General features: G+C 36.9%; 1 protein-coding gene and 1 non-coding gene across 2 annotated transcripts in view; one reads left to right on the top strand and one right to left on the bottom strand.

The window, feature by feature from the left end:
• Nucleotides 1-25,407, top strand: part of eag (potassium voltage-gated channel protein ether a go-go) — a 525,138-nt gene that overhangs the window by 470,888 nt on the left and 28,843 nt on the right. The window contains exon 12 of the mRNA XM_089092021.1: nt 3,652-3,848. Within this exon, the coding sequence (XP_088948147.1) occupies nt 3,652-3,848 (197 nt within the window). The remainder of the gene's footprint in view (nt 1-3,651; nt 3,849-25,407) is intronic.
• Nucleotides 15,108-15,190, bottom strand: TRNAL-CAA (transfer RNA leucine (anticodon CAA)). Its single transcript has one exon. It is a non-coding gene; the product is annotated as a tRNA-Leu (tRNA).

The following is a 25,407-nucleotide window of genomic DNA, read 5'->3' as shown; positions in this document are numbered from 1 at the left end:
GTAGTTGAAACAGGCCAAGTAGCTACAACTGTAAGAAGGCGGCTGATGTTTGGAAAGAAAGTAGTATTGCATGTATCAAGTGCAGCCAAAGCCGAGACAGGTCTTTCTTTGTTGTTAACGTTCTGCCACTTCGTTTTCCACAATGTCAGTTCGTGGCTTAGGGCATCTGGCTATGGTTAAAGGTCGGAGTAAATATCAGTATTCTCACTGATTTCTGCGTCAGACAAGTTTCTTTTGTCTAAGTTCGCAGGTATGAAGCTGTTTAAAGTTGCCAAAATTTTACGATGCACCATAAATCTCTCCTTGAGTTCTGACATGAAGTAGTAATCCATGAATAGAATGTATTTGGAGGCTCAGTATAGGCCTACTTCTTTCTTCGAACCGATGTTATAGTGGTTATTTTGACGACGACCAACTTTTAGAAACGTCAATTCTATCTTCAGATTATTTGAAAAAAACTACGTTTTCTAAAGAGTTAAAGAGGCTGAGTCACAAGTACGAACCTTAGATTAGGATTAGGAGGTACAGTTGGGGGGCTACCGCCCCCCAAAACTCCCGCTTTTGCAGCCTCTTTTGTTAAGATTTTTTAAGCCCTGCAGTCTGCAATCAGTTGGTCGTACCGACACGAATGAAACTGTTTCAATGGCATTTTTTTTTAAATCTTCAGAGAATTTGGCAATGACAACTCAGTCTGTTAAAGTTATAACTACAAACTTGTCTCTGTGCCAGGTATAGTTATGTATTCAGTGTGATCATGTATAATGGAAAAATAGATGAACCTGGACCTTCCTGAACCTAAACTGCTTGTTTATGCTGAGCCCTTCTTCTGTTCCCTGTTTTGTCTGTTCAAAATTGTTAAGTTCATCACATTATAGCTTGTTATCGGTTAGGGAAAAATCTCCTGTAAAAAATCCAGTAAACAGGCTCAGTACTGTTTCTAATCAAAGAGATGCAATAGGATGCTTACGGTAAAAAATTCAAGCACACTTCGTACGTGTTGCAAAGCATTTCTTTGTAAGGGAAAAAGCAGGGGTTGAGGGGGGTGGTAGACCCCCAAAATAAAAATCTTAACAAAATAGGCTGCAAAAGCGGGGGGTTTGGGGGCGGCAGCCCCCCAACTCTACCTCCTTATCCCTGCACATTTTAAGGTTCGAACTTGTGACTCAGCCTCTTTAACTCTTTAGAAAACGTAGCTTTTTTCAAATAATTTCTGCACGTTTTTGTACAGTTTATTACTTATTATTGCTTGACTAACTGTTAGCTGATCGTGTCAGGAGTTAAAGTTGGGGGGCTGCCCCCCCCCAACCCCCGCTTTTGAAAATTCTTGCGTTAAGGCTTTTAATTCACGAATACTCAAATCAAATGCACAGTAAGATTTTCTTTTTTCAACTTTTCTTCGAGCATGCAGGTATACGGCATGTTATCAAAGCAGTGGAGACTTTACCTGTAAGCTGAAGGCCGACTGAGATATTCTTCTGGAGACGCCTGTTGAGCCGAAGGATTTAATAGATTGAATTTAAAAAAGAAACTGAGTTTCTTCTTTAAAATTTAAATTTAAGAGATACTACTTTAAATTCAATATATAAAAAGATTACTCTGACGCGGAATCGAACCCGGGTCTTCCGCATGACAGACAGGAATAGTGACCAGTGTACTATCAGAGACTCTTGTTAAATCATTTTTAGTCTCTGTGATCTGTTTTCGATGCAAGCGAATACAAAGTAAGATTTTCGTTTTTCAACAAAAAAAACTTCTGGGAAAGAGCTGGAATTTTTGGAAGCTTGCAGTCGGTCTTTTCAGGTTAAGAGGACTATTTTGATCTAATTTAATAATGAAATACTATGCTTTTAGGAATTTCAAAAATTAACATGGGCTCTTATAGGAAAACGAGGTTTTTCGTAAATGTAAATTCGGGGAATAATTTTTTCGGTCTCAAAATATCAAAAGGTCCTAACATGTCGAATTCCGCTTCGAATGAGTCCTCATTCACCCGGATCTGTTGCCAACTGTGGCCTGTAGGCGTGGCTGATAAAAAAAAACTTGATATTTGGTTTTTGGAAAACAGGGAAGGAGTGATCGGATTGAGCTGAAATTTTGAGGATAAGCTTCCAGTGTGTGTGTGTGTGTGTGTGTGTGTGTGTGTGTGTGTGTGTGTGTGTGTGTGTGTGTGTGTGTGTGTGTGTGTGTGTGTGTGTGTGTGTGTGTGTGTGTGTGTGTGTGTGTGTGTGTGTGTGTGTGTGTGTGTGTGTGTGTGTGTGTGTGTGTGTGTGTGTGTGTGTGTGTGTGTGTGTGTGTGTGTGTGTGTGTGTGTGTGTGTGTGTGTGTGTGTGTGTGTGTGTGTGTGTGTGTGTGTGTGTGTGTGTGTGTGTGTGTGTGTGTGTGTGTGTGTGTGTGTGTGTGTGTGTGTGTGTGTGTGTGTGTGTGTGTGTGTGTGTGTGTGTGTGTGTGTGTGTGTGTGTGTGTGTGTGTGTGTGTGTGTGTGTGTGTGTGTGTGTGTGTGTGTGTGTGTGTGTGTGTGTGTGTGTGTGTGTGTGTGTGTGTGTGTGTGTGTGTGTGTGTGTGTGTGTGTGTGTGTGTGTGTGTGTGTGTGTGTGTGTGTGTGTGTGTGTGTGTGTGTGTGTGTGTGTGTGTGTGTGTGTGTGTGTGTGTGTGTGTGTGTGTGTGTGTGTGTGTGTGTGTGTGTGTGTGTGTGTGTGTGTGTGTGTGTGTGTGTGTGTGTGTGTGTGAGTAAGGGAGCAACATTAAAACTTAAAACGAACAGAAATTACTCCGTATATGAAAGGGACGGTCCCCTCCTCAAGGCTTCGGTTTTTACGGTAAGTTTGACTCTTTCTCACAGCTTTATTTTTTAAAACAATAAAACTTTAGCGTAAAGAGCGAGGCGTCGAGGAGGGGACCAGCTTTTTTATATAGGGAATAATTTATGTTCGTTTTAAGTTTTAATGTCGCTCTTCACTTTAAGTTAGAAAAATTTCCCTTTTTATTTAATTTCTGAACGTTTTTGAATTAATGCAGCTTTGATTTTGGCTCACCGTACATGAATAATTAAAACGAAATTTGAATATTGATTTTTCTTTTTATGGCCAAGTGGCTTTCTGGAAATTTTTTTCTGACCTAACTTACGAATTAACTTACGTAACGAACTTCTATATTCGAATGTTTTTATTACGTATATTAAGGAGTTCGCCCCCCTAGTCAATACCTCATTCTTTACGCTAAAGTTTGGATTTTGTTCAACTCACAAACCCCGAAATCACAAAGGCCGATTAATTAGAATAGATGGCTATTTGAAAACTACTAAACAAACTTTACCGTAAAGAACGAGGTATTGACTAGGGGGCGAACCCCCTCATATACGTAATAGTTTCTGCTCGTTTTAAGTTTTAATGTTTCTCCTTATTTTCAATTGAAAATATTTATTTTTTTTATTTAATTTCTGATGTTTTTTTAATAATTATCCCGAAAAGGGCATGTTTTAATGAAAATATTGAGAAAGAAGTATTTTTAAAAGTCTAGGTGAAGGACCAAAAAATCAAGGGAGCAGAGACGTTCCTGCCCTTCCCCCCAATTGATGCCACTGTTTTAGAAACACAATATATTCAATTCAATTAAATATTCTACATTCTTTCATTTTTTTTCTCTATTTTTTAGGCAAAGGTGATGTATTTGGGGACACTTTTTGGAAAGACACAACTATCGGACAATCAGTAGCCAATGTCAGGGCTCTTACATACTGTGATCTCCATGCAATCAAACGGGATAAGTTATTAGAAGTGTTAGATTTTTACCATGCATTTGCCAACTCATTCGCTAGAAATTTAGTTCTGACATACAATTTGAGGCATAGAGTAAGTCTTCATTTATTTTAAACCAATTTTAAATCAGAAAACTAGATGAATGGGAAGAGGGCTCATTACAGTCTGTTAAAAGTTTAGTTATTGATTTGGATTATTTAATTATTCTTATCTTTTTTGTGAGGATTACAAAAGCTTGTTTTTCTATTTTAATACTCTAGCTGTTTCTAAAAAAAAATCGAAATTTCAAAATTGGAAACACCGGCAATAAGAAAATGTGATCCTGAAGCACAATTTTGGACATGTAGTCATTTTTTAATTTCATTTTATTACCAATCAAACTCATATCAGAAAAGAGTAACTAAGGGCTGGGGGTTTCGTTTTAAGCCCATAAGCACAGTCATAGACTACTACTACTTCTACTAACAGCTCACCGCAGCACCAAGCCATCTGAGGCAAGCACAGCTACGCACGTTCCTCCTCCATTCCATTTTATTCAAAGCCTCCCTCTTTACACCCTTCCAGGAAGTTCCCATTTCCTTAAAATCTTTCTTTATGACATCCTAACACCCCCCTCCCCCCCCTCCACGTCCTTTTCTCCCCAAACCCATCCGATAAAAATTGTGATGTAGCCACTTTGTTAAAAATAGTTCAAACATCAGATAATAAAAACTCAAGGGTCGACACAATACCCAGGGCCCGGAGCAAGCATTGTAAGTTATGCCCTGGGGATATATATGGTTCTTACAGAAGGAATGCTCGTATCAACTTCAGAGAGGACTCATTTGATTGGGAACTGAAAGTTCTAGTTCACTTTTAAAGAGTCAAAAGGGATAGAAGGGCAACTAGCCTCTCCCCACGCCCTTATTTCCGTAACTAATACCACAAGTTCTAGTGCCCTTTTTAAGAGTCAAAGAGATCTGACGGCTACTAGCCCGGGGGACCTGTTGTAAGTTATGCCCCGGGGACAGATAGGGTTTCATGTAAGGGGTGGTCTTATAAACATCAGAGGCGGATCATTTGATTAGAAATTGAAGTTTCCATTTACCTTTTTAAGAGTCATCAAAAGTGATAGGCTGGCATATACCCTCCCCCTCTTTTCCCCAAATGCATCCGATCAAAAGTTTGAGATAACCATTTTGTTTGAAATAGTCCAACCATCAAATGAAAGCACTTTGGGGTCAACATACCCTCCTTCCATCAGGAACCTGGGGAAGGATTGTAACTTATGCTCCAAGGGTATATAAGGTTTTTTACGGAAAAGGCGGTCATATAAACTTCACAGTGGACTCAAATGGTCATAAATTGCAAGTGCTTGTTCCCTGTTGTATGAGTCAAAAGTGATCCGATGGCAACTTGCCTCCCTTCCCCAAACTCAAGACTATAAGGCTGCAATTTTCCCCAGAGGCAATTTAAATGGAAGGGATGGGCGTATAAACTTCAGGGGGGCTTGTTCGATTAGAAATCAGAAGTTATAGTGGCAATTTTAGGAGTCAGGAGTGATCATAGGGCAAATAGCCCCACCGCGCATTTTTCCCGAAGTGCGTCCGATAAAAATTTTAATCTTAGTTCAAGTGTTAGATAACAAAACTCCGGAAAGGATATCCCCCCTCCTCAGCACCCAGGGACAGGTGTTTTAAGCAGAGGCGTCCCAGGGACGCGTGGGGAGGGGCCCATCGCCCCCTAACTTTTATGACATTCAGTAAAATTTTCGCCAAAGGTGAAAATTTTGGCAGAAACGGGTCTCGGGGTGAAGCCACGACGCCCATTTTTAATATTTCTTTTCCGTCTAATTCCATATAGTATGATTTAACACATGTATTTGATTCCCATTCGCTGCGCAATTTAAGTGGATTCGATAGTAGTTTTATCACACTAGTTCAGCCTAATTGAAAATTCGGTGATTTAAGTTGTTCATTTGGTTCTCATTTGTTATCGAATTCGGCGAATTCGGTACTTGTATCGTAGTGGTTTCATTCATTTGCAAATTTGGTAATTTGATAATTTCATTTGGATTTCACTCGTAACCAATTTCGGTGGATTCGGTAGTTCTATCGCACCAGTTCTACCTACTTGTAAATTCGGTGATTTAAGGTATTCATTTGGTTTCCTTTCGCTATTATAGAACGAATTTATTGAATTTGTTAGTTCCATGGCGCTAGTTTCACTCATTTGCAAATGAGTGAAACTAGTTTCACTCATCTACAACAATAAATTTTTGTTTTTGTAGGTAGTTAAAAAACAACCAAATTTGGTTGTTCTAGATTTTCTGGTCTTTCCCTAAATTTTTCAAAGTTTTTTTTCTAGGCTTCCATCTGATCCGTAACGAAACTTGTAGAATTCGGGCATTATACCCATCCCGGTATTGAATTGCATTGGTTTAGTACTTCCCCTTACAAGATTCGTTAATTTCAGCTGGTTCACATTCATTACTTAACTTTGTAGTTTGGTTCTTAGTCAGAAATCCAACTGAGAAGGTTAACGGAGAATTAACCTGCAGACGAATGAATAAAATGGCCGAGAATTCAAAATGCAATATTACAAAAAAAAAATCGAAAAAAGTAAAATCTTGCATTTTGCACAAAAGCTCTAACCAACTAAGCAATTGGTTTTTCATGAAAGTCATCAGACTATGGAGCAAAAGACCTTTAAATGATGTCTGTTTTCCCCCATATTTTTTAAAAAGAAACAAATAAGTCACTCATACTGAGCTTGAGACTATCCAGCCAGAAGTCCTCATTTCTTAGAGTCATTTTATTTTTGTAAACATGCATGACCAGACATTTTGAGTTTTCTACTGGAAATTCTCTGTTAACTTAGGACGGAATTATAAGTTTTTCCAGAAATTCGAAAGACGATTTGGTACTTGTCTGTTAAACGGAAAACACTCAAGAATTATGCTGAGTAAGATCTGACAGAAATCGGTTTGCCTCTCTGGAATCTGTTATGATTTGCTTATTTTCAGTGAAAAAAAACTACGTTTTATGTATATTTTCATTAAATATTTAATATATAGATGTGGTTATGGGTTAGGTATTTAATATAATGTGTTCTACGCGGTCTGCTTTGCATAATTCTCTGTCGTAGTTTTCATAATTTTGTTTTTAAATATTATATTTTCATTAAATTTGGTATATTTCATTATGATCACTCTAACTTCACTTCTTGAGTGTGGTCGGGATAACTGAAAAGTACCAAATATTTAATATACTTTAAAATGAGATTAAATATCAAATAAAAAATTTTCTAAATATTATATTATCATCATGTTTTGGTATATTTCATTAGGATTAATCTAATTTCACTTGTTGGGTGTGTTTCGATTAACGGACAAGTACCGATGATTTTTCACTCAACTGACAACCAACTTGTCAAATCGAGCGCTTTTGGATTTAGTTTACAAGAAATGCAATTCGGAAGCGACTTTACTCCAACTTGATGGGAATTTTTAAAATTTTATATAACTTCAATTTCATGTCCCATTTATTCTGCTCTGTCAATTTTCCCACTCCCTTTCCGAAGCTTCTTACGAGTTGGAGTTACCGTCCCTTTATCTTACCCTATTTATTTGTTCAGAGCCTTCGGAAACAAGAAAAAAAATAACTTTATTAGACCATGAGGCCGTTTTGACGAGGACTTGAGTTGAACTCGAGTTCAACTTCCACGTGGATTTATGTTTTTGCGATGGATTTTCTCGCTGGATGTATATTTTTGCGCAAATCCTGCTCGAATCCATCTAAAGTTGAACTCGAAGTTGAGCTCAAATCTATCGTTTGTTCAACTCTGTGTTAACAGCAGAGTAAACCGTCAACCAGCATAGAATTCTAAGTTAAAAATCCATCTCTAAGAGGCTGTTTTCACGAGGACTTGAGTTGAACTCGAGTTCAACTTCCACGTGGATTTATGTTTTTGCGCTGGATTTGCTCGCTGGATGTATATTTTTGCGCAAATCCTCCTCGAATCCATCTAAAGTTGAACTCGAAGTTGAGCTCAAATCTATCGTTTGTTCAACTCTGTGTTAACAGCAGAGTAGACCGTCAACCAGCATATAATTCTAAGTCAAAAATCCATCTCTAAGAGGCTGTTTTCACGTGGACTTGAGTTGAACTCGAGTTCAACTTCCACGTGGATTTATGTTTTTGCGCTGGATTTGCTCGCTGGATGTATATTTTTGCGCAAATCCTCCTCGAATCCATCTAAAGTTGAACTCGAAGTTGAGCTCAAAACTATCGTTTGTTCAACTCTGTGTTAATAGCAGAGTAGAACGTCAACCGGCATAGAATTCTAAGTTGAAAATCCATCTCTGAGTTGAACAAAAGATGGATTATATCTATCTTTCGTTGTTTTCACGAGGATTTTAGTTGAACTCGAGTTCAACCCGAGTCCTCGTGAAAACAGCCTCTACATATTTATAGTCAGTCAATCGGCCAGTTTGACAGGTTTGAAAAGAAAGATGAAGTAGAATTAAGTGCATAGCTACATTTCATCTGAGTAACGTATTCATGGTTTTGTAAAATCAGCTTGGATGATGTAAAATTTGCTTTGAAATTTCAAGTGCCGATAAGAAGCGTAATGTTTTTGTAGCCAAACCCAACTGTATAACCGTCAAATGCTGACGTAGGGAGGTTTGAAACGAAAAGTACACCATTGGAATCGCCATTACCGAAAACTTACATAGGATACATTAAATACATAAGTAGTAATCAACATTATACTTCTAAGACGCCCCCGTACCAAACAGGTTTTTCTGGTAGAACCGTATACTTCTAACACGCCCCCGTACCAAACAGGTTTTTCTGGTAGAACCTTATACTTTACTTACGCCCCCGTACCAAACAGGTTTTTCTTGTAGTCCTATTCTACAGGGCATTACACCTTTCAAAGAGACGGGTTTTCTATTGTAACATCGATTTTTTGGAGGTCAAACTCATGGATACATGTTTATTTTTTATTTCTTTTTTAAACTGGTATTTTTTCAATGAAGTCCATACCACTTTGCAGAAACCCGTGAATGTAGGACTGAAAGTCCAATTACTAATCAAGTTAGTATGAGCGTCATTTTTGATCTTGTTAGGTAGGTCTAATCTTTTTTATTTATTTCTTACTAGAGAATTACTAAATTTACACCTTAATGGTAGCTGGGAAATAACTAAAGGAACCTTTGAAGGTTAAGAAAAAAAAGGAGTATTTACCGATTGGATAATTTTAACACGAAAAGACTGAAAAGAATTTTAGAAGACATGGAATGAATTTGTACTGTATAAGACACAAGTGATGATTTTAACAGTGTTGTCAATTTTAAACGGGGATTAGTTAAATGGGGTCGAGTAGCACGGAGGTTCAGTTGTACGGGGTTTCGGTTATACAGGGGTTCAGTTACATGGGGTCGGTGGTCGTTATAATACACAAGTTCCATTTGAACAGTGTTGTGAGGTCATTTTTGATCTGGTTGAGTGGGTATAATCTGGTTTGGTTTGTTATTGCGAGAGGATTACTCAATTTACATCTTAGTGTTAACTGGGCAATAACTAAAGGAACCTTTGAAGGTGGAGAAAAAAAGGGGTAATTAGCGATTGGATAATTTTAACAAGAAATGACCGAAAAGTGTTTTGGAGGAGATGGAATGAATGTGTATTGTATAATACACAAGTGATAATTTGCACAGTGTTGTCAATTTTAAATAGTTTAGAAATAAAAAAAAATTAACAAGAAATGGCTGAAAAGTGTTTTGAGGGAGTTTAGTTGCACGAGGGTTCACTTGCACGATGGTTCAGTTACATACGGATTCAGTTACACGGGGATTAGTTAAATGGGGTCGAGTAGCACGGAGGTTCAGTTATACGGGGTTTCGGTTATACAGGGGTTCAGTTACATGGGGTCGGTGCTCGTTATAATACACAAGTTTCATTTGAACAGTGTTGTGAGGTCCCCTACCAGACCCCCAAAGGGCTCCGATCCCCCCACCCCAACCCATGTATTAGCGAAGTTACTCTGTGGTCGTTATAATACACAAGTTCCATTTGAACAGTGTTGTGAGGTCCATTACCACACCCCCGAAGGGCTCCGATCCCCCCACCCCCACCCCGAGGGAGACCTCGGGTCCTCCAAGTTTCTATGGGCTTCCCAAGGGCACCGGTCGCGCCCATGGCTCGGAGCCTCCCTTATGAAACATTTTAATGCTTTATTATATATTTTAAGAAACTCTAGTTTTTTGCAAGAAGATTATGGAAAATACAATTCTCTGGTTCAAATGTGAAACTTAAGTTCATTTTTGGATCGAAAAAATAAACTATTTCTATAAAATCTGAGCTAATAAGGGTTTTTGACTGTAAACTCTAGTTTGTGGAACGAAAATTAAATGAATCTTAGAGTAGGATGTCCGCTACTATTCTAAGCCTCAGCGCACATAACCTCTTCTAAATTAACCCTAAAAAATGAAACTATCTTTTTTTTATCACGAACTGTTTAGCCTGTAGACCCATTCCTGAAAGTTTCATTTTCCTAACCTAACCCCTTTCCAAGATAGCCAAAAGTAGCTAAATTAACCTTAAAAAATGAAACTATCTTTTTTTTTATCATGAACTGTTTAGCCTGTAGACTCATTCCTGAAAGTTTCATTTTCCTAGCCTAATCCCTTTCCAAGATAGCCAAAAGTATCTAAAGTAGAAATGGTAATGTTCTATCAGCTGTAAGCCACGCAAGATAGATGATAAAAGAAACTAGTCAAACAGGTCCTCTCAACGGAGAAATGGATTGCAAACAGTGGTTTCTAATTAACCGAGTCAGACTCAAAACGAGCAGAAATTAACATAAGTTGGGCGCGAAACCTCTATGCCTTCCCAAGACCAGAACAAAATTTGCACTTTACTGAAAAATATAAGTGAATGTGCATTGTCAGTTTATTCCTAAGCTAACCCCTTTCCAAGATGGCCAAAAGTAGCTAAAGTAGAATTGGTAATGTTCTATCAACTGTAAATAAAAAAAAAAAAAAAAAAAAAAAACAAAAAACAATGGAATTATTTACTCATCTTCATTTTTTGTTATTTTAAAAGTTCTTCTTTTGTTTCCCCCACTCTTTTATCCCCCCTCCCAAAAAAAACAAAAAACTTTTCAGACAATAAAGTTAAGACTAACTAGAATTTTTTTAAACTGAAGTGGAAAATTTGATATTATTTTGGGAAAATAGAATTGATCAATAACTTATTTCATTTTCATGCGCTTATCAAATTATTCCCATCGTTACTTAATCCGATTCGAATTTTAAGTAGGGTTTCATGTAAAAGGATGTGTATTTGCAATAAGGTCTTTTTTTTAATAATCACCGATTATGTCTTTCACAATGATACGAAGAAACATTATTTTGGGCAAACTCAATTCAAGCCATTATTTTCGTTGAAAGATGCTTTCGATACTGAATTTGAGGCTGTTCTATTTGAACAGCGCTGTGAAGTCCGATACTTCACCTCGAAATGTCATCGTATCCCCGACCTCGAAGGAAGCTCCCGGTTCCCAAGGGTCCTCCCGGGGAGAGGGGGGGGGGTAACTTTTTAGTTTAAAAAAAAATTGTTTGATAAAAAAAAAAGTGTGTTATAATTGTGATAAAACTTTCGTCAAAAAAAAACTTAATCCATTCATTTTCTAGTTTCAGGGGGAAGCTGTGAAAACTTCTGCCTTCCCTGGCCCAGGACTTCAAAGTATCATGGGTAATTGCCCCCTCTCACCGGATGTTAGTGAAGGTACGTTATTTGATATCCCCCTGGATTTTCAATTTACAGCTGAAGAAATGGACAGTCTTATGCAAATTGTTGGGCCTACTTCTTCCGGGGACATTTTTAACGACAACTTTTGCTATTAGTGAATTGAGTCCTGAACAAACAGGGACAGGAGATGAAAATAGTACAATGTTCCCAGAATTGTGTGAATTTTTTTTCTTAGAATCTGCTCTGAGTCATTTGCAAACATGCAGGATAGATTGTAGCCTTACCGAGGAAAACGCGAGCATTATTTTAAATGACCCAGTGAAGTTCTCCATAGCTATATCGACAAAATTCGAGCAAAAATTGAGATTCAGATCCAGAATTGGGGTGGTCGAGGGGGAATTAAAGCGTCGGTGAATCAAAAAGTTTACTTACAAAAGAGGACATCCGGGGATATTTTTTATTTTCACTTTTCAACAGGCAACCAGACTTTTTATCCAGGTCTAAACGAATTTGAAGACAACTTTTTCAACTGGGTGAATAAACTAATTTCAACTTTGGATACATTTAGCGAGAGGGGAAGTGGGTCCACCATGTTATACATTGAACGCATGGATCTGAATCTCAGTAGATTTAAAAAAAACTTTATTTTAAGGGGAGGGCGAGGTAAAAGAATAAAATGCCACCCAGATTTGTCGGCTACAGGAGGGGTTCAGGGTTTCCATTTTGACACGGGACTGCAATGCTTTAAATATGCATTTTCAGCAGCAGCCCAAAAGACATTAAATAATGAGTCAACAATGAAAAATCTTGACAGACTTGCACGTAACGGTGGAAAAAATTTCCCTAAAGTAAATTTTGATTGTTTAGAGGGACAGTATCCGGTGTCCTTTAAAGAAATAAGCATATTCGAGAAAGCAGGCTATAGGAAAAAAAAGTTCTGGATATTTTTGTAAGTTTGTAGTTTACGCACTAATATCATATTAGCTGAGCCTCTATTATAATACTTTTTAAGGCTTTATTATATCTTTTCAGAACAAATTATTATTTTAGGGAATTATTTCGGTGAAACAGGTCCTCATAGGTGTTTGTTGTCTGAAACATATAGTTTGGGATGAATAGTTTGCTATTTCAAGCTTTTCTGAGCTAAGGTTTCTTAGTATTTCATAGGTGTGTGTTGTCTGAAACTTATGATTTGAGGTATGTAATTTGCTATTTCCGACTTTCCATAACCAGATTTCTTAGTCTTTCGTAGTTATGTGGTGTCTGAAACCTATGATTTGGGATGTGTGGGTTGCTATTTTTTGACTTTTCTGAGCTGGATTTCTTAGCCTTTCGTAGGTGTGTGTTGACTGAAACCTATGATTTGGGAATGAGTGGTTTGCTATTTTTGACTTTTCTGAGTTAGATTTCTTAGCATTTCATAGCTGTGTGCTTTCAGAAAATTATGATTTGGGAGGTGTAGTTTGCTTTTTGGACTTTTTAGAGCTAGGATTCTTAGTCCCTCATAGATGTTTGTTGTCTGAAACTTCTAGTTTGGGATGAGTAGTTGGATATTTCAGACTTTTCTGAGCTAAGGTTTCTTAGTATTTCGTAGGTGAAGCTTCCACGTCAGTTTTAAGTTCACCAAGACATAAAAAATTTAAAGTTCAGTTCTAATTTTTCCATAGAAGATAGGAAAAGTTATACTATTATTGTGATTATTTTCTATGAAGATAGAAAGTTTCACTTTAATTCTAAATTTTCTTAAATTCAGTTCTGACTTTTCTCAAAGAGATGAAAAAATTCAAAGTTCAATTTAAAATTTTCTCAACGAAGTCAAGGAAAGTTCAAGTTCCCTACTGAATTTTACCAAAGAACACAATTCAATTCTAATTTATCCAGAGAAAATAAAAATCTTCCACTTAAGTTCTTTATTTCACAAAGACATAAAGAAATTTAAAGTTCAATTCTAAATTTTTCAGTGGAAGATAGAAAAAGTAATACCATACTTGTGAATATTTTCATGGAAGATAAAAAGTTCTAGTTCAATTTTAAAATTTCTCAATGAAGTGAAGAAAAGTTCAAGTTCCCTACTGAATTTTACCAAAGAACTTCGAACTAGCAAGTTTTCTAGCAAAGATACCAAATTTCTTCATAGAAGTAACATTTTTTGAATGTGATAACAACTTTTCTGTCAGAAGTAGCAAGTTTTGCATAACAAAGTTTTTATGTGTTTGTGTGAGTTTTTGTGTGCGTGTAATTTTTTGTGTGTGTGTGTTAGTTTTTGTGTGTGTGTTTGTTTTTGTTTTTGTGTAAGTTTTTGTGTGTGTGTGTGTGTGTGTAAGTTTGTGTGTGTGTGTGTGTGTGTGTGTGTAAGTTTTTATGTGTGTGTGTGTGTAAGTTTCTGTGTGTGTGTGTGTGGTTGTGTGTGTGTGTGTGTGTGTGTGTGTGATTTTTGACCATAAACTCTAGTTTCCTATAAGAAAATTATGGAAAATACAATTCTATCGTTCAAATGTGAAACTTAGTTCCATTCTCTGGTTCAAATGTAGAAAAACCCGTGTGGGTGAATTGAAATAAAAAAAAATTAACAAGAAATGACTGAAAAGTGTTTTGGGGGAGATGGTTTGATTGGCAGAAGGATGTATTAGTGAAGTTATAGTGGAGGGCGACAAAGTCTTCAAAGTCAAGGCTATAAAAAAAAAACAGTTCTGGATATTTTTGTAAGTTTGTAGTTTACGCACTAATATCATATCAGTAATGATTCGAGGATGTTTCCCCATTTATCGATAATCAGGCAATTTTCTCAAGCTCTTGGTCAGAAATAGAGGCTGTTTCCAAAGATTTACAATAAGAAAAAAATTGTTAGGTGTGGGACTCGAACCCACAAACCCATATGGGGACCAGATCTTAAGTCTAGCGCCTTAACCACTCGGCCAACCTGACTTCTAAACAATTCTTGATCATATTCATATTGTAATTCAGTTTCATTGGTAAAGTTCAGAATTGAGCAAACTTTTTCTCTTCTCTAAGAAAATTCAGAACCTCGTCTAAATTAACCTTAAAAAAAATTAAATAAAGCTGTGTCGACTTTGCATATTTTATTCAACATATCCGACAAAGCACTGGAGGGGTGCATTCCTGTCGACTTTTAGAGGATGTTTCCTCATTTTTCGATAATCAGGCAATTTTCCCAAGCTCTTTTCTCAAGGTCATAGCTTTTGAGTGACAACACTAACATCAAAACTTAAACGGTCAGAAATAGAGGCAGTTTCCAAAGATTTAGAATAAGAAAAAATTGTCAGGTGTGGGACTCGAACCCACGACCCCATATGAAGACCAGATCCTAAGTCTAGCGCCTTAACCACTCGGCCAACCTGACTTGTAAACAATTCTTGATCATATTCATATTGTAATTCAGTTTCATTGGTAAAGTTCAGAATTGAGCTAACTTTATTCTCTTCTTTAAGAAAATTCAGAAGAGAATTTGAACATTTTGCACTTTTCTAGTTTTTTTTTTATTTAATCTATTAAAGGCCCTAAAAATTTAGGTTCTGCTTAGATCCTTTTACAGAAGTTATTTAGTTAAATCAAAAGACATGATTAAAGAAAAAAAGTACACAAGAAAAAAAAATGTCAAGTGTGGGGTTTGAACCCACGACCCCATATGGGGACCAGATCTTGAGTCTAGCGCCTTAACCACTCGGCCAACCTGACTTGTAAACAATTCCTGATCATATTCATATTGTAATTCAGTTTCTTGCCTTTCCTTGGCACCTTTCCAAACGAGCGGGGATTCCCCACTGATTCCTACACATTGCAAAAAAGTGACCAGCACGATAACTCCACGTTTTCAACCAGAATGGTTTTTGACACGACACACAAACAGAGTCATAGTGAGAGAGATATCCAAAAAGTTGGGTTAATCTAGGTTCACTTAGAGTGGCGCGCCACTCTTGACATGACACACAAACAGAGTCATAGTGAGAGAGATATCCAAAAAGTTGGATTAATCTAGGTTCACTTAGAGTGGCGCGCCACTCTAAGTGAACCTAGATTAACCCAACTTTTCGGATATCTCTCTCACTATGACTCTGTTTGTGTAAAACACATAGTGACTCTCAGAGTCATTATGACTCTGTTTCTGTCTGTTTGTTGTTTCTTAAAGAAGAGAAAAAAGTTAGCTCAATTCTGAACTTTACCAATGAAACTGAATTACAATATGAATATGATCAAGAATTGTTTTACAAGTCAGGTTGGCCGAGTGGTTAAGGCGCTAGACTTAGGATCTGGTCTCCATATGGGGTCGTGGGTTCGAGTCCCACACCTGACAATTTTTTCTTATTCTAAATCTTTGGAAACAGCCTCTATTTCTGATCGTTTAAGTTTTGATGTTAGTGTTGTCACTCAAAAGCTATGACCTTGAGAAAAGAGCTTGAGAAAATTGCCTGATTATCGAAAAATGAGGAAACATCCTCCAAAAGTCGACAGGAATGCACCCCTCCAGTGCTTTTTCGGATATGTTGAATAAAATATGCAAAGTCGCCATAGCTTTATTTCATTTTTTTTAAGGTTAATTTAGACGAGGTTCTGAATTTTCTTAGAGAAGAGAAAAAAAGTTAGCTCAATTCTAAACTTTACCAATGAAACTGAATTACAATATGAATATGATTAAGAATTGTTTACAAGTCAGGTTGGCCGAGTGGTTAAGGCGCTAGACTTAAGATATGGTCCCCATTTGGGGTCGTGGGTTCGAGTCCCACACCTAACAATTTTTTTCTTATTCTAAATCTTTGGAAACAGCCTCTATTTCTGACCAAGAGCTTGAGAAAATTGCCTGATTATCGATAAATGGGGAAACATCCTCGAATCATTACTGATATGATATTAGTGCGTAAACTACAAACTTACAAAAATATCCAGAACTTTTTTTTCCTATAGCCTTGACTTTGAAGACTTTGTCGCCCTCCACTATAACTTCACTAAAACATCCTTCTGCCAATCAAACCATCTCCCCCAAAACACTTTTCAGTCATTTCTTGTTAATTTTTTTTTATTTCAACTCACCCACACGGGTTTTCCTACATTTGAACCAGAGAATGGAACTAAGTTTCACATTTGAACGATAGAACTGTATTTTCCATAATTTTCTTATAGGAAACTAGAGTTTATGGTCAAAAATCACACACACACACACAAACACACACACAGAAACTTACACACACACACACAAAAAAACTTACACACACACACACACACATACACAAAAACTAACACACACACACACACACACACACACACAAAACTAACACAAACACAAAAACTTACACACCCACAAAAACTTACACACACACACAAAAATTTACACGCACACAAAAACTTACACACACACATAAAAACTTTGTTATGCAAAACTTGCTACTTCTGACAGAAAAGTTGTTATCACAATCAAAAAATGTTACTTCTATGAAGAAATTTGGTATCTTTGCTAGAAAACTTGCTAGTTCGAAGTTCTTTGGTAAAATTCAGTAGGGAACTTGAACTTTTCTTCACTTCATTGAGAAAATTTAAAATTGAACTAGAACTTTTTATCTTCCGTGAAAATATTCACAAGTATGGTATTACTTTTTCTATCTTCCACTGAAAAATTTAGAATTGAACTTTAAATTTCTTTATGTCTTTGTGAAATAAAGAACTTAAGTGGAAGATTTTTATTTTCTCTGGATAAATTAGAATTGAATTGTGTTCTTTGGTAAAATTCGGTAGGGAACTTGAACTTTCCTTGACTTCGTTGAGAAAATTTTAAATTGAACTTTGAATTTTTTCATCTCTTTGAGAAAAGTCGGAACTGAATTTAAGAAAATTTAGAATTAAAGTGAAACTTTCTATCTTCATAGAAAATAATCAAAATAATAGTATAACTTTTCCTATCTTCTGTGGAAAAATTAGAACTGAACTTTAAATTTTTATGTCTTGGTGAACTTAAAACTGACGTGGAAGCTTAAACTACGAAATACTAAGAAACCTTAGCTCAGAAAAGTCTGAAATATCCAACTACTCATCCCAAACTAGAAGTTTCAGACAACAAACATCTATGAGGGACTAAGAATCCTAGCTCTGAAAAGTCCAAAAAGCAAACTACACCTCCCAAATCATAATTTTCTGAAAGCACACAGCTATGAAATGCTAAGAAATCTAACTCAGAAAAGTCAAAAATAGCAAACCACTCATTCCCAAATCATAGGTTTCAGTCAACACACACCTACGAAAGGCTAAGAAATCCAGCTCAGAAAAGTCAAAAAATAGCAACCCACACATCCCGAATCATAGGTTTCAGACACCACATACCTACGAAAGACTAAGAAATCTGGTTATGGAAATTCGGAAATAGTAAATTACATACTTCAAATCATAAGTTTCAGACAACACACACCTATGAAATACTAAGAAACCTTAGCTCAGAAAAGCTTGAAATAGCAAACTATTCATCCCAAACTATAGGTTTCAGACAACAAACACCTATGAGGGCCTGTTTCACCGAAATAATTCCCTAAAATAATAATTTGATCTGAAAAGATATAATAAAGCCTTAAAAAGTATTATAATGGAGGCTCAGCTGATATGATATTAGTGCATAAACTACAAACTTACAAAAATATCCAGAAATTTTTTTTTCCTATAGCTTGCTTTTTCGAATAGGCGTATTTCTTTCAGGGATACTGCATATATTCTCTCAAAACAATCAAACATTACGTTATGGAATTATTCCACACCGCTGAGATCAACTCCTTCACAATTTTTTTTTTTTGTTTCTTTGCTTAATGTTTTACGTGCCCATGCTGAAAATGAATACTTGAAGCATTAAATCCCCGTTTCAATTGTGAAGCCTTGAACTTCCCCTGTAGTCAAAAAATCTGGGTGGTATTTTATTTGTTTACACCGTTCCTCCCTCAAAATAAAGTTTTTTTTAAATCTACTTAGATTCAGATCCATGCGTTCAATATATAAAATTGTGGACCCACTTCCCCTCTCGCTGAATGTGTCCAAAGTTGAAATTAGTTTATTCACCCAGTTGAAAAAGTTGTCTTCAAAATCGTTTAGACCTGAGTAAAAAGTCAGGTTGCCTTTCTAAAAAGTAAAATAAAAAATGTTCCCGTATGTCCTTATTAGTTATTAGACTTTTATATTTATCAATACTTCAAGTCCCCCCCGGCCTCCTCACTTATGAATTTTAAACTCAATTTTTGCTCAAATTTGGACGATATAGATATTGAGAACTTTCACAGGGTCATTTAAAATATTGATCGCCTTTTCCTCGGGAAGGCTAAAATCTACCCTGTATGTTTGCAAATGATTCAGAGCAGATTCTAACAAAAAAAATTCAGACAATACCGGGAACATAGCACTATTTTCATGTCCTGTCCCTGTTTGTTCAGGACTCAATTCACAAATAGTATAGTTGTCGTTAAAAATGTCCCCGGAAGAAATAGGCCCAACAATTTGCATAAGACTGTCCATTTCTTCAGCTGTAAATTGAAAATCCAGGGGGATATCAAATAATGTACCTTCACTAACATCCGGTGAGAGGGGGCAATTACCCATGATACTTTGAAGTCCTGGACCAAGGAAGGCAGAAGTTTTCACAGCTTCCCCCTGAAACTAGAAAATGAATGGATTAAGTTTTTTTTTGACGAAAGTTTTATCACAATTATAACACACTTTTCTTTTTTTTTATCAAACAATTTTTTTTTAACTAAAAAGTTACCCCCTGCCCTCTCCCCGGGAGGGCCCTTGGGACCCGGGAGCTTCCTTTGAGGTGGGAGAATCGATGCCCTTTCGTGTTGGGATATCGGACTTCACAACACTGTTCAAATAGAACAGCCTCAAATTCTGTCTCGAATGCACTTTTCGACTAAAATAATTGATTGAATTGAGTTTGCTCAAAATAATGTATCTTCGTATCATTGTGAAATACATAATAAGTGATTATTAAAAAAAAGACCTTCTTATCGCAAATACACATCCTGTTACAAGGAACCCTACTTAAAATTCAAACCGGATTAAATAACGATGGGATAATTTGATAAGCGCATGAAAATGAAATAAGTTATTGATCAATTCTATTTTCCCAAAATAATATCAAATTTTCCACTTCAGTTTAAAAAAATTCTGGTTAGTCTGAACTTGATTGTCTGAAAAGTTTGTTTTTTTTGGGGGGGGAGATACACGATTGGCTGAAACAAAAGAAGAACTTTTAAAATCACAACAACTGAAGATCAGTAAATAATTCCATTTTTTTTTTTTGTTTTTTTTTTTTTTTTTTTAGCTTACAGCTGATAGAACATTAGGCTACCAATTCTAATTTAGCTACTTTTGGCCATCTTGGAAAGGGGTTAGCTTAGGAATAAACTGACAATGCACATTCACTTATATTTTTCAGTAAAGTGTAAATTTTGTTCTGGTCTTGGGAAGGCATAGGGGTTTCGCGCCCAACTTATGTTAATTTCTGCTCGTTTTGAGTCTGACTCGGTTAATTAGAAACCACTTTTTGCAATCCATTTCTCCGTTGAGAGGACCTGTTTGACTAGTTTCTTTTATCATCTATCTTGCGTGGCTTACAGCTGATAGAATATTACCAATTCTACTTTAGATACTTTTGGCTATCTTGGAAAGGGGTTAGGCTAGGAAAATGAAACTTTCAGTAATGAGTCTACAGGCTAAACAGTTCATGATAAAAAAAAAGATAGTTTCATTTTTTAAGGTTAATTTAGCTACTTTTGGCTATCTTGGAAAGGGGTTAGGTTAGGAAAATGAAACTTTCAGGAATGGGTCTACAGGCTAAACAATTCATGATAAAAAAAAGATAGTTTCATTTTTTAAGGTTAATTTAGAAGAGGTTATGTGCGCTGAAGCTTAGGATAGTAGCGGACATCCTACTGTAGGGTTCATTTAATTTTCTTTCAACAAACTAGAGTTTACAGTCAAAAACCCTTATTAGCTCAGATTTTATAGAAATAGTTTATTTTTTCGATCCAAAAATGAACTTAAGTTTCACATTTGAACCAGAGAATTGTATTTTCCATAATCTTCTAGCAAAAAACTAGAGTTTCTGAAAATATATAATCAAACCTTAAAAAGTATTATAATGGCGGCTCAGAGCCATTGGAATGCCGGGTGTCCTTTGGGAGCCCAGAGAACCTTTGAGGACCGGAGGTTTCCCTCGGGGTTGGAGTGGGGGGATCGGAGCCCTTTGGGGTTGTGGTAATGGACCTCACAACACTGTTCAAATGGAACTTGTGTATTATAACGACCACAGAGTAGCTTCGCTAATCCTGGGGTTGGGTGGGGGGGAGCGGAGCCCTTGGGGGGTGTGGTAGGGGACCTCACAACACTGTTCAAATGGAACTTGTGTATTATAACAACCACCGACCCCATGTAACTGAACCCCTGTATAACTGAAACCCCGTATAACTGAACCTCCGGGCTACTCGACCCCATTTAACTAATCCCCGTGTAACTGAATCCGTATGTAACTGAACCCTCGTGCAAGTCAACCCTCGTGCAACTGAACTCCCTCAAAACACTTTTCAGCCATTTCTTGTTAATTTTTTTTATTTCTAAAATATTTAAAATTGACAACACTGTGCAAATCATCACTTGTGTATTATACAATACACATTCATTCCATCTCCTCCAAAACACTTTTCGGTCATTTCTTGTTAAAATTATCCAATCGCTAATTACCCCTTTTTTCTCCACCTTCAAATGTTCCTTTAGTCATTGCCCAGTTAACACTAAGATGTAAATTGAGTAATCCTCTCGCAATAACAAACCAAACCAGATCATACCCACTTAACCAGATCAAAAATGGCGGTCACACTAACTTGATTAGTAATTGGACTTTCAGTCCTACATTCACGGGTTTCTGCAAAGTGCTATGGACTTCATTGAAAAAATACCAGTTTAAAAAAAAAATAAAAAATAAACATGTATCCATGAGTTTGACCTCTAAAAAATTGATGTCACAATAGAAAACCCGTCTCTTTGAAAGTTGTAATGCCCTGTAGAATAGGAGTACCAGAAAAACCTGTTTGGTACGGGGGCGTGTTAGAAGTATAAGGTTCTACCAGAAAAACCTGTTTGGTACGGGGGCGTGTTAGAAGTATAATGTTGATTACTACTTACATAGGATACATAGGAAACCTACGAAGGAACATAGGATAATTACAGCCCCCTGATTTGAACAGAGGAAAATCATTGTTTTGCACTGATATGTCCTCTTTTTTTCTTTTTTATTTCTTCACTGCTAGCAGGGTGCTGGAATGTCATAAAAAGCTATTTAAGAGCTTATTTAAAAGAAAATTGGTATACTTAGTACCTTTTGTATTTAGCCAAACTTAATATTTAAATAAAATATTTTTTTTTACAAAACTGTATCTTCGTATACAAGATGACGTTGTATTGGATATAATGTCATATTTTAATGATTCTGCTGCCCGATTTTCTTAGGTTAGTTCTTTACTATATCCGGCTAAAAGCTGGATAAAAGCTAAATAAAAAGTCGAAGGGTTTTTCTTTTGTGTGACGTATGACGTCACCCATACGATTTACGCCATACGGTTCGGTCACTACAGCTTTTGTCGATGAAAGTATTTCTGTGGCGATAACTGTCTCACCAATTCCTAAGGCCCTGCCATTCCTGATGACACCATAGTCATTGGAGATGCCGTCTTACAATCAATATTTTCTGGCATGAAATTTCTTTTATCGCCATATATATTGACCAGAATTTTGTTCTGGATGTCTTTAATGGAGTTAAACAAGGCCGTCATTTCCAGGGCTGGGGTGGAGGGGTGGGATCTCGAATCCTTGGAATTAATTTGCATGTAAAAGAGCATTGATATTTCAGTTATTCTGCCACCTCCATCCATTTTTTATCGTTCTTCGTTCTTTGGATCTGTTCATCACTTCTTATATTTTCTAAAATCAAATTACGACATTGTTACATTCGTCAAATATCAGGTAAAAAATATTTGTCGCTATGATTTTAGCAATCAATTCGGAGAATACTCTTGTCCAAGTATATTACAATTTATTAGATTATCAGTGCACTGTAAAAAGTTAAAGTTACCGCCAATGATCAATTGGTGGTGGGCGTTTATCCCCCAGAAAATACCCCCACGAAAAATACCCCACCGTGGAAAATATCCCTCTGCAGAAAACACTCCCCCTTGGAAAATAGTTTTTTGAATTTTCTTTAGTACTCCCCTCCCCCGAAAGCTTCCCCCTAGCAAAATCCTGGTTAAGGATTTTTTTTTACCATTTTTTTAGATTTTTTTTATTTAATTTTGACTTTTTGGACCAGTTTGACTTGTCTCAAATAGTTCAAAAGTGGAAAGGGATAAAAATTCGGCGAATTTCCCTCAAATCATGATCTTACACATGTTATGCGATCTCTACATATTAAAGTATATTTAAAGGTCAATCTTTTTTTTAATTCGGTAAAAATCAGGTAGGAATTTGATAAAATCAGTGAAGTTCCCCCCCCCCCCCCCGATGAAAAGAGGCTCGGGATGCCCTGGTTGTAAGTTATGGCCTGGGGGTATATAGGGTTTTTATGGAAAGCCTACTCGTATAAATTTGAGAACGGGTTCATTTGATTGGAAATTGAAAGTTCTAGTTCACTTTTTAAGATTAAAAAAATCGGAGGTTAACTAGCCCCCCAAACCAGATCATTTTTTTCCATAACCAATCCAACAAAAAATTTGAGATAGCCATGTTATTGAAAATAGTCTAAACACGAGATAACAAAAACTCCAAGATCGACACAACGCCCCATAGCGCAGTGGCAAGTGTTTTAAACTATGCCCCGGGGACATGTAAGGTTCTTATGTAAGGAGGGGTCGTATAAAGTTCAAAGGTAGCTCATTTGATTAAAAATTGAGTTGCCTTTTTAAGAGTCAAAAGCGATCGAAGGACATCTACCCCCCCCCCCCCCGACACCCTCTTTTTTTAAATGCATCCAATGGATTTGAGATAGCCATTTTCTTTTAAATAGTTCAACGATCAAATAACAGAAACTTTGACGTTGACATACCCCCCCCCCGAGCGCGAGGAAACTAAAGGTTGTAACTTGTGCCCCGGGGGTATATAAGGTTCTATGGAAGAGGTGGTTGTATAAACTTCGGACGGAACTCAAATGACTAGAAGTTCAAAGTTCTAGTTCCGTTTTTATGAGTCAAAAGTGATCCGGTGGCAACCCCCCCCCTTTCCCACCAACCCTCTTTTCCCCAAATGCGTCCTAGCAAATTATTTATATAGCCATTTTTTCAAAATTGACCAAAAGTCAAATAAAAAAAGAACTCCAGTGATAACAGAGCCTCCAAATTTTGTAAGTTATGCCCTGGGGAAAATAATCTTTTTGTGTAAGGGATGGTAGTATAAAATTCAGAGGGGCTCATTTGACTGTAAATCATAATTTCTAGTGCCCTTTTTAAGATTTAAAAGTGATCGGAGAACAGCTAGCCCCCCCCCCCCCAAGGATGTTTTTCCTCAAATACATCCGATCAAAATTTTGAGATAGCAAATTTTTTTTTTAATATTTGGAAGACAAAATAACAAAAGCTTCGGCTTTGACACAACTCCCCAGAGCCAGTGGGCAAGTGTTTTAAGCTATGAACCGGGGTCATATAAGGTTTTTATGTAAGGGATGGTCGAATGAACTTCAGAAGTGCCTATTTGATTGGACAGTGAAAATTCTAGTTACCTTTTTAAGAGTCAAAAGTGAATGAAGGGCATCTACCCCCCCCCCCTTGTGCAGACCCTCTTTTCCCCAAACACCTTCAGTCAAAATTTTGAGAGCCATTTCTTAAATATTCCCATAATCAGACAACAAAATCTCCGGGGTCAACATAACCCTCCGCCCTCCCTGAGCCCGGGAGAAGGGTTATAAGTTATGTCCAGAGGCATATAATGTTTTTGTGGAAGAGGTAAATTTCGGAGGGGACTCAAATGACTAGAAATTTAAAGTTCTAGTTCCCTTTTTGAGAGTCAAAAGTAATCTTATGGCAACTACTCCACCCCCCTCCTCCACCAACCGTCTTTTCCCCAAATGTGTACGATCAAATTTTTGAGATTTTATTTTGTTCAAAATAGACCAAATATCATATAATAAAAACTCCGGTGTTTACACAGGCCCCCAGAAACCGGGATTATATAAGGTTTTTATGGAAGGAATGATAGTATAACTTCGTCGCGGGCTCATTGTATTGGAAATTCAAATGTTGGCCACTTTTTCGGCCACTCTCAGCCACCTCATTTAAAATTCAAAATGCCCATTGTTCCGCCAAGCATGCCAGAATTATTCAATTCGTTGGAGTTCGAACAGGAACGACCATGAATAACTGCTCGAGTTGTATAGTTTTGTTTGTAAAGAATTTATTTCGCTACCCATCAAAAACGGGCCTCAGTGCTAAAGTCGACCAAATCAAGATAGAAAATCCGCTTTGTTGGCCACTTTCCGCCACCTCATACACAATTCAAAATGCCCATTCTTCCGCCAAGCATGGCAGAATTATTCAATTTGTTGGAGTGTGTACTGGAACGACCATGAATAACTGCTCGAGTTGTACAGTTTTGTTTATGGAAAATTTATTTCGCTACCCAGCAAAAACGGGCTTCAGTGCTAAAGTCGACCAAATCAAGATAGAACATCCGCTTTGTTGGTCACTCTCCGCAACCTCATGTACAATTCAAAATGCCCATTGTTCCGCCAAGCATGGTAGAATTATTCAATTCGCTGGAGTTCGAACTGGAACGACCATGAATAACTGCTCGAGTTGTACAGTTTTGTTTGTAGAGAGTTTATTTCGCTACCCAGCAAAAACAGGCCTCAGTGCTAAAGTCGACCAAATCAAGCTAGAAAATCCGCTTTG

The sequence above is a fragment of the Artemia sp. Qi Xiang Cuo genome, chromosome 7, assembly GCF_049724085.1.
Source record: "Artemia sp. Qi Xiang Cuo chromosome 7, ASM4972408v1, whole genome shotgun sequence".
Lineage (NCBI taxonomy): Eukaryota > Metazoa > Arthropoda > Branchiopoda > Anostraca > Artemiidae > Artemia > Artemia sp. Qi Xiang Cuo.
Note: the sequence above shows the minus strand (reverse complement) of the source record. Positions and strands in the feature narration are given on the sequence as shown.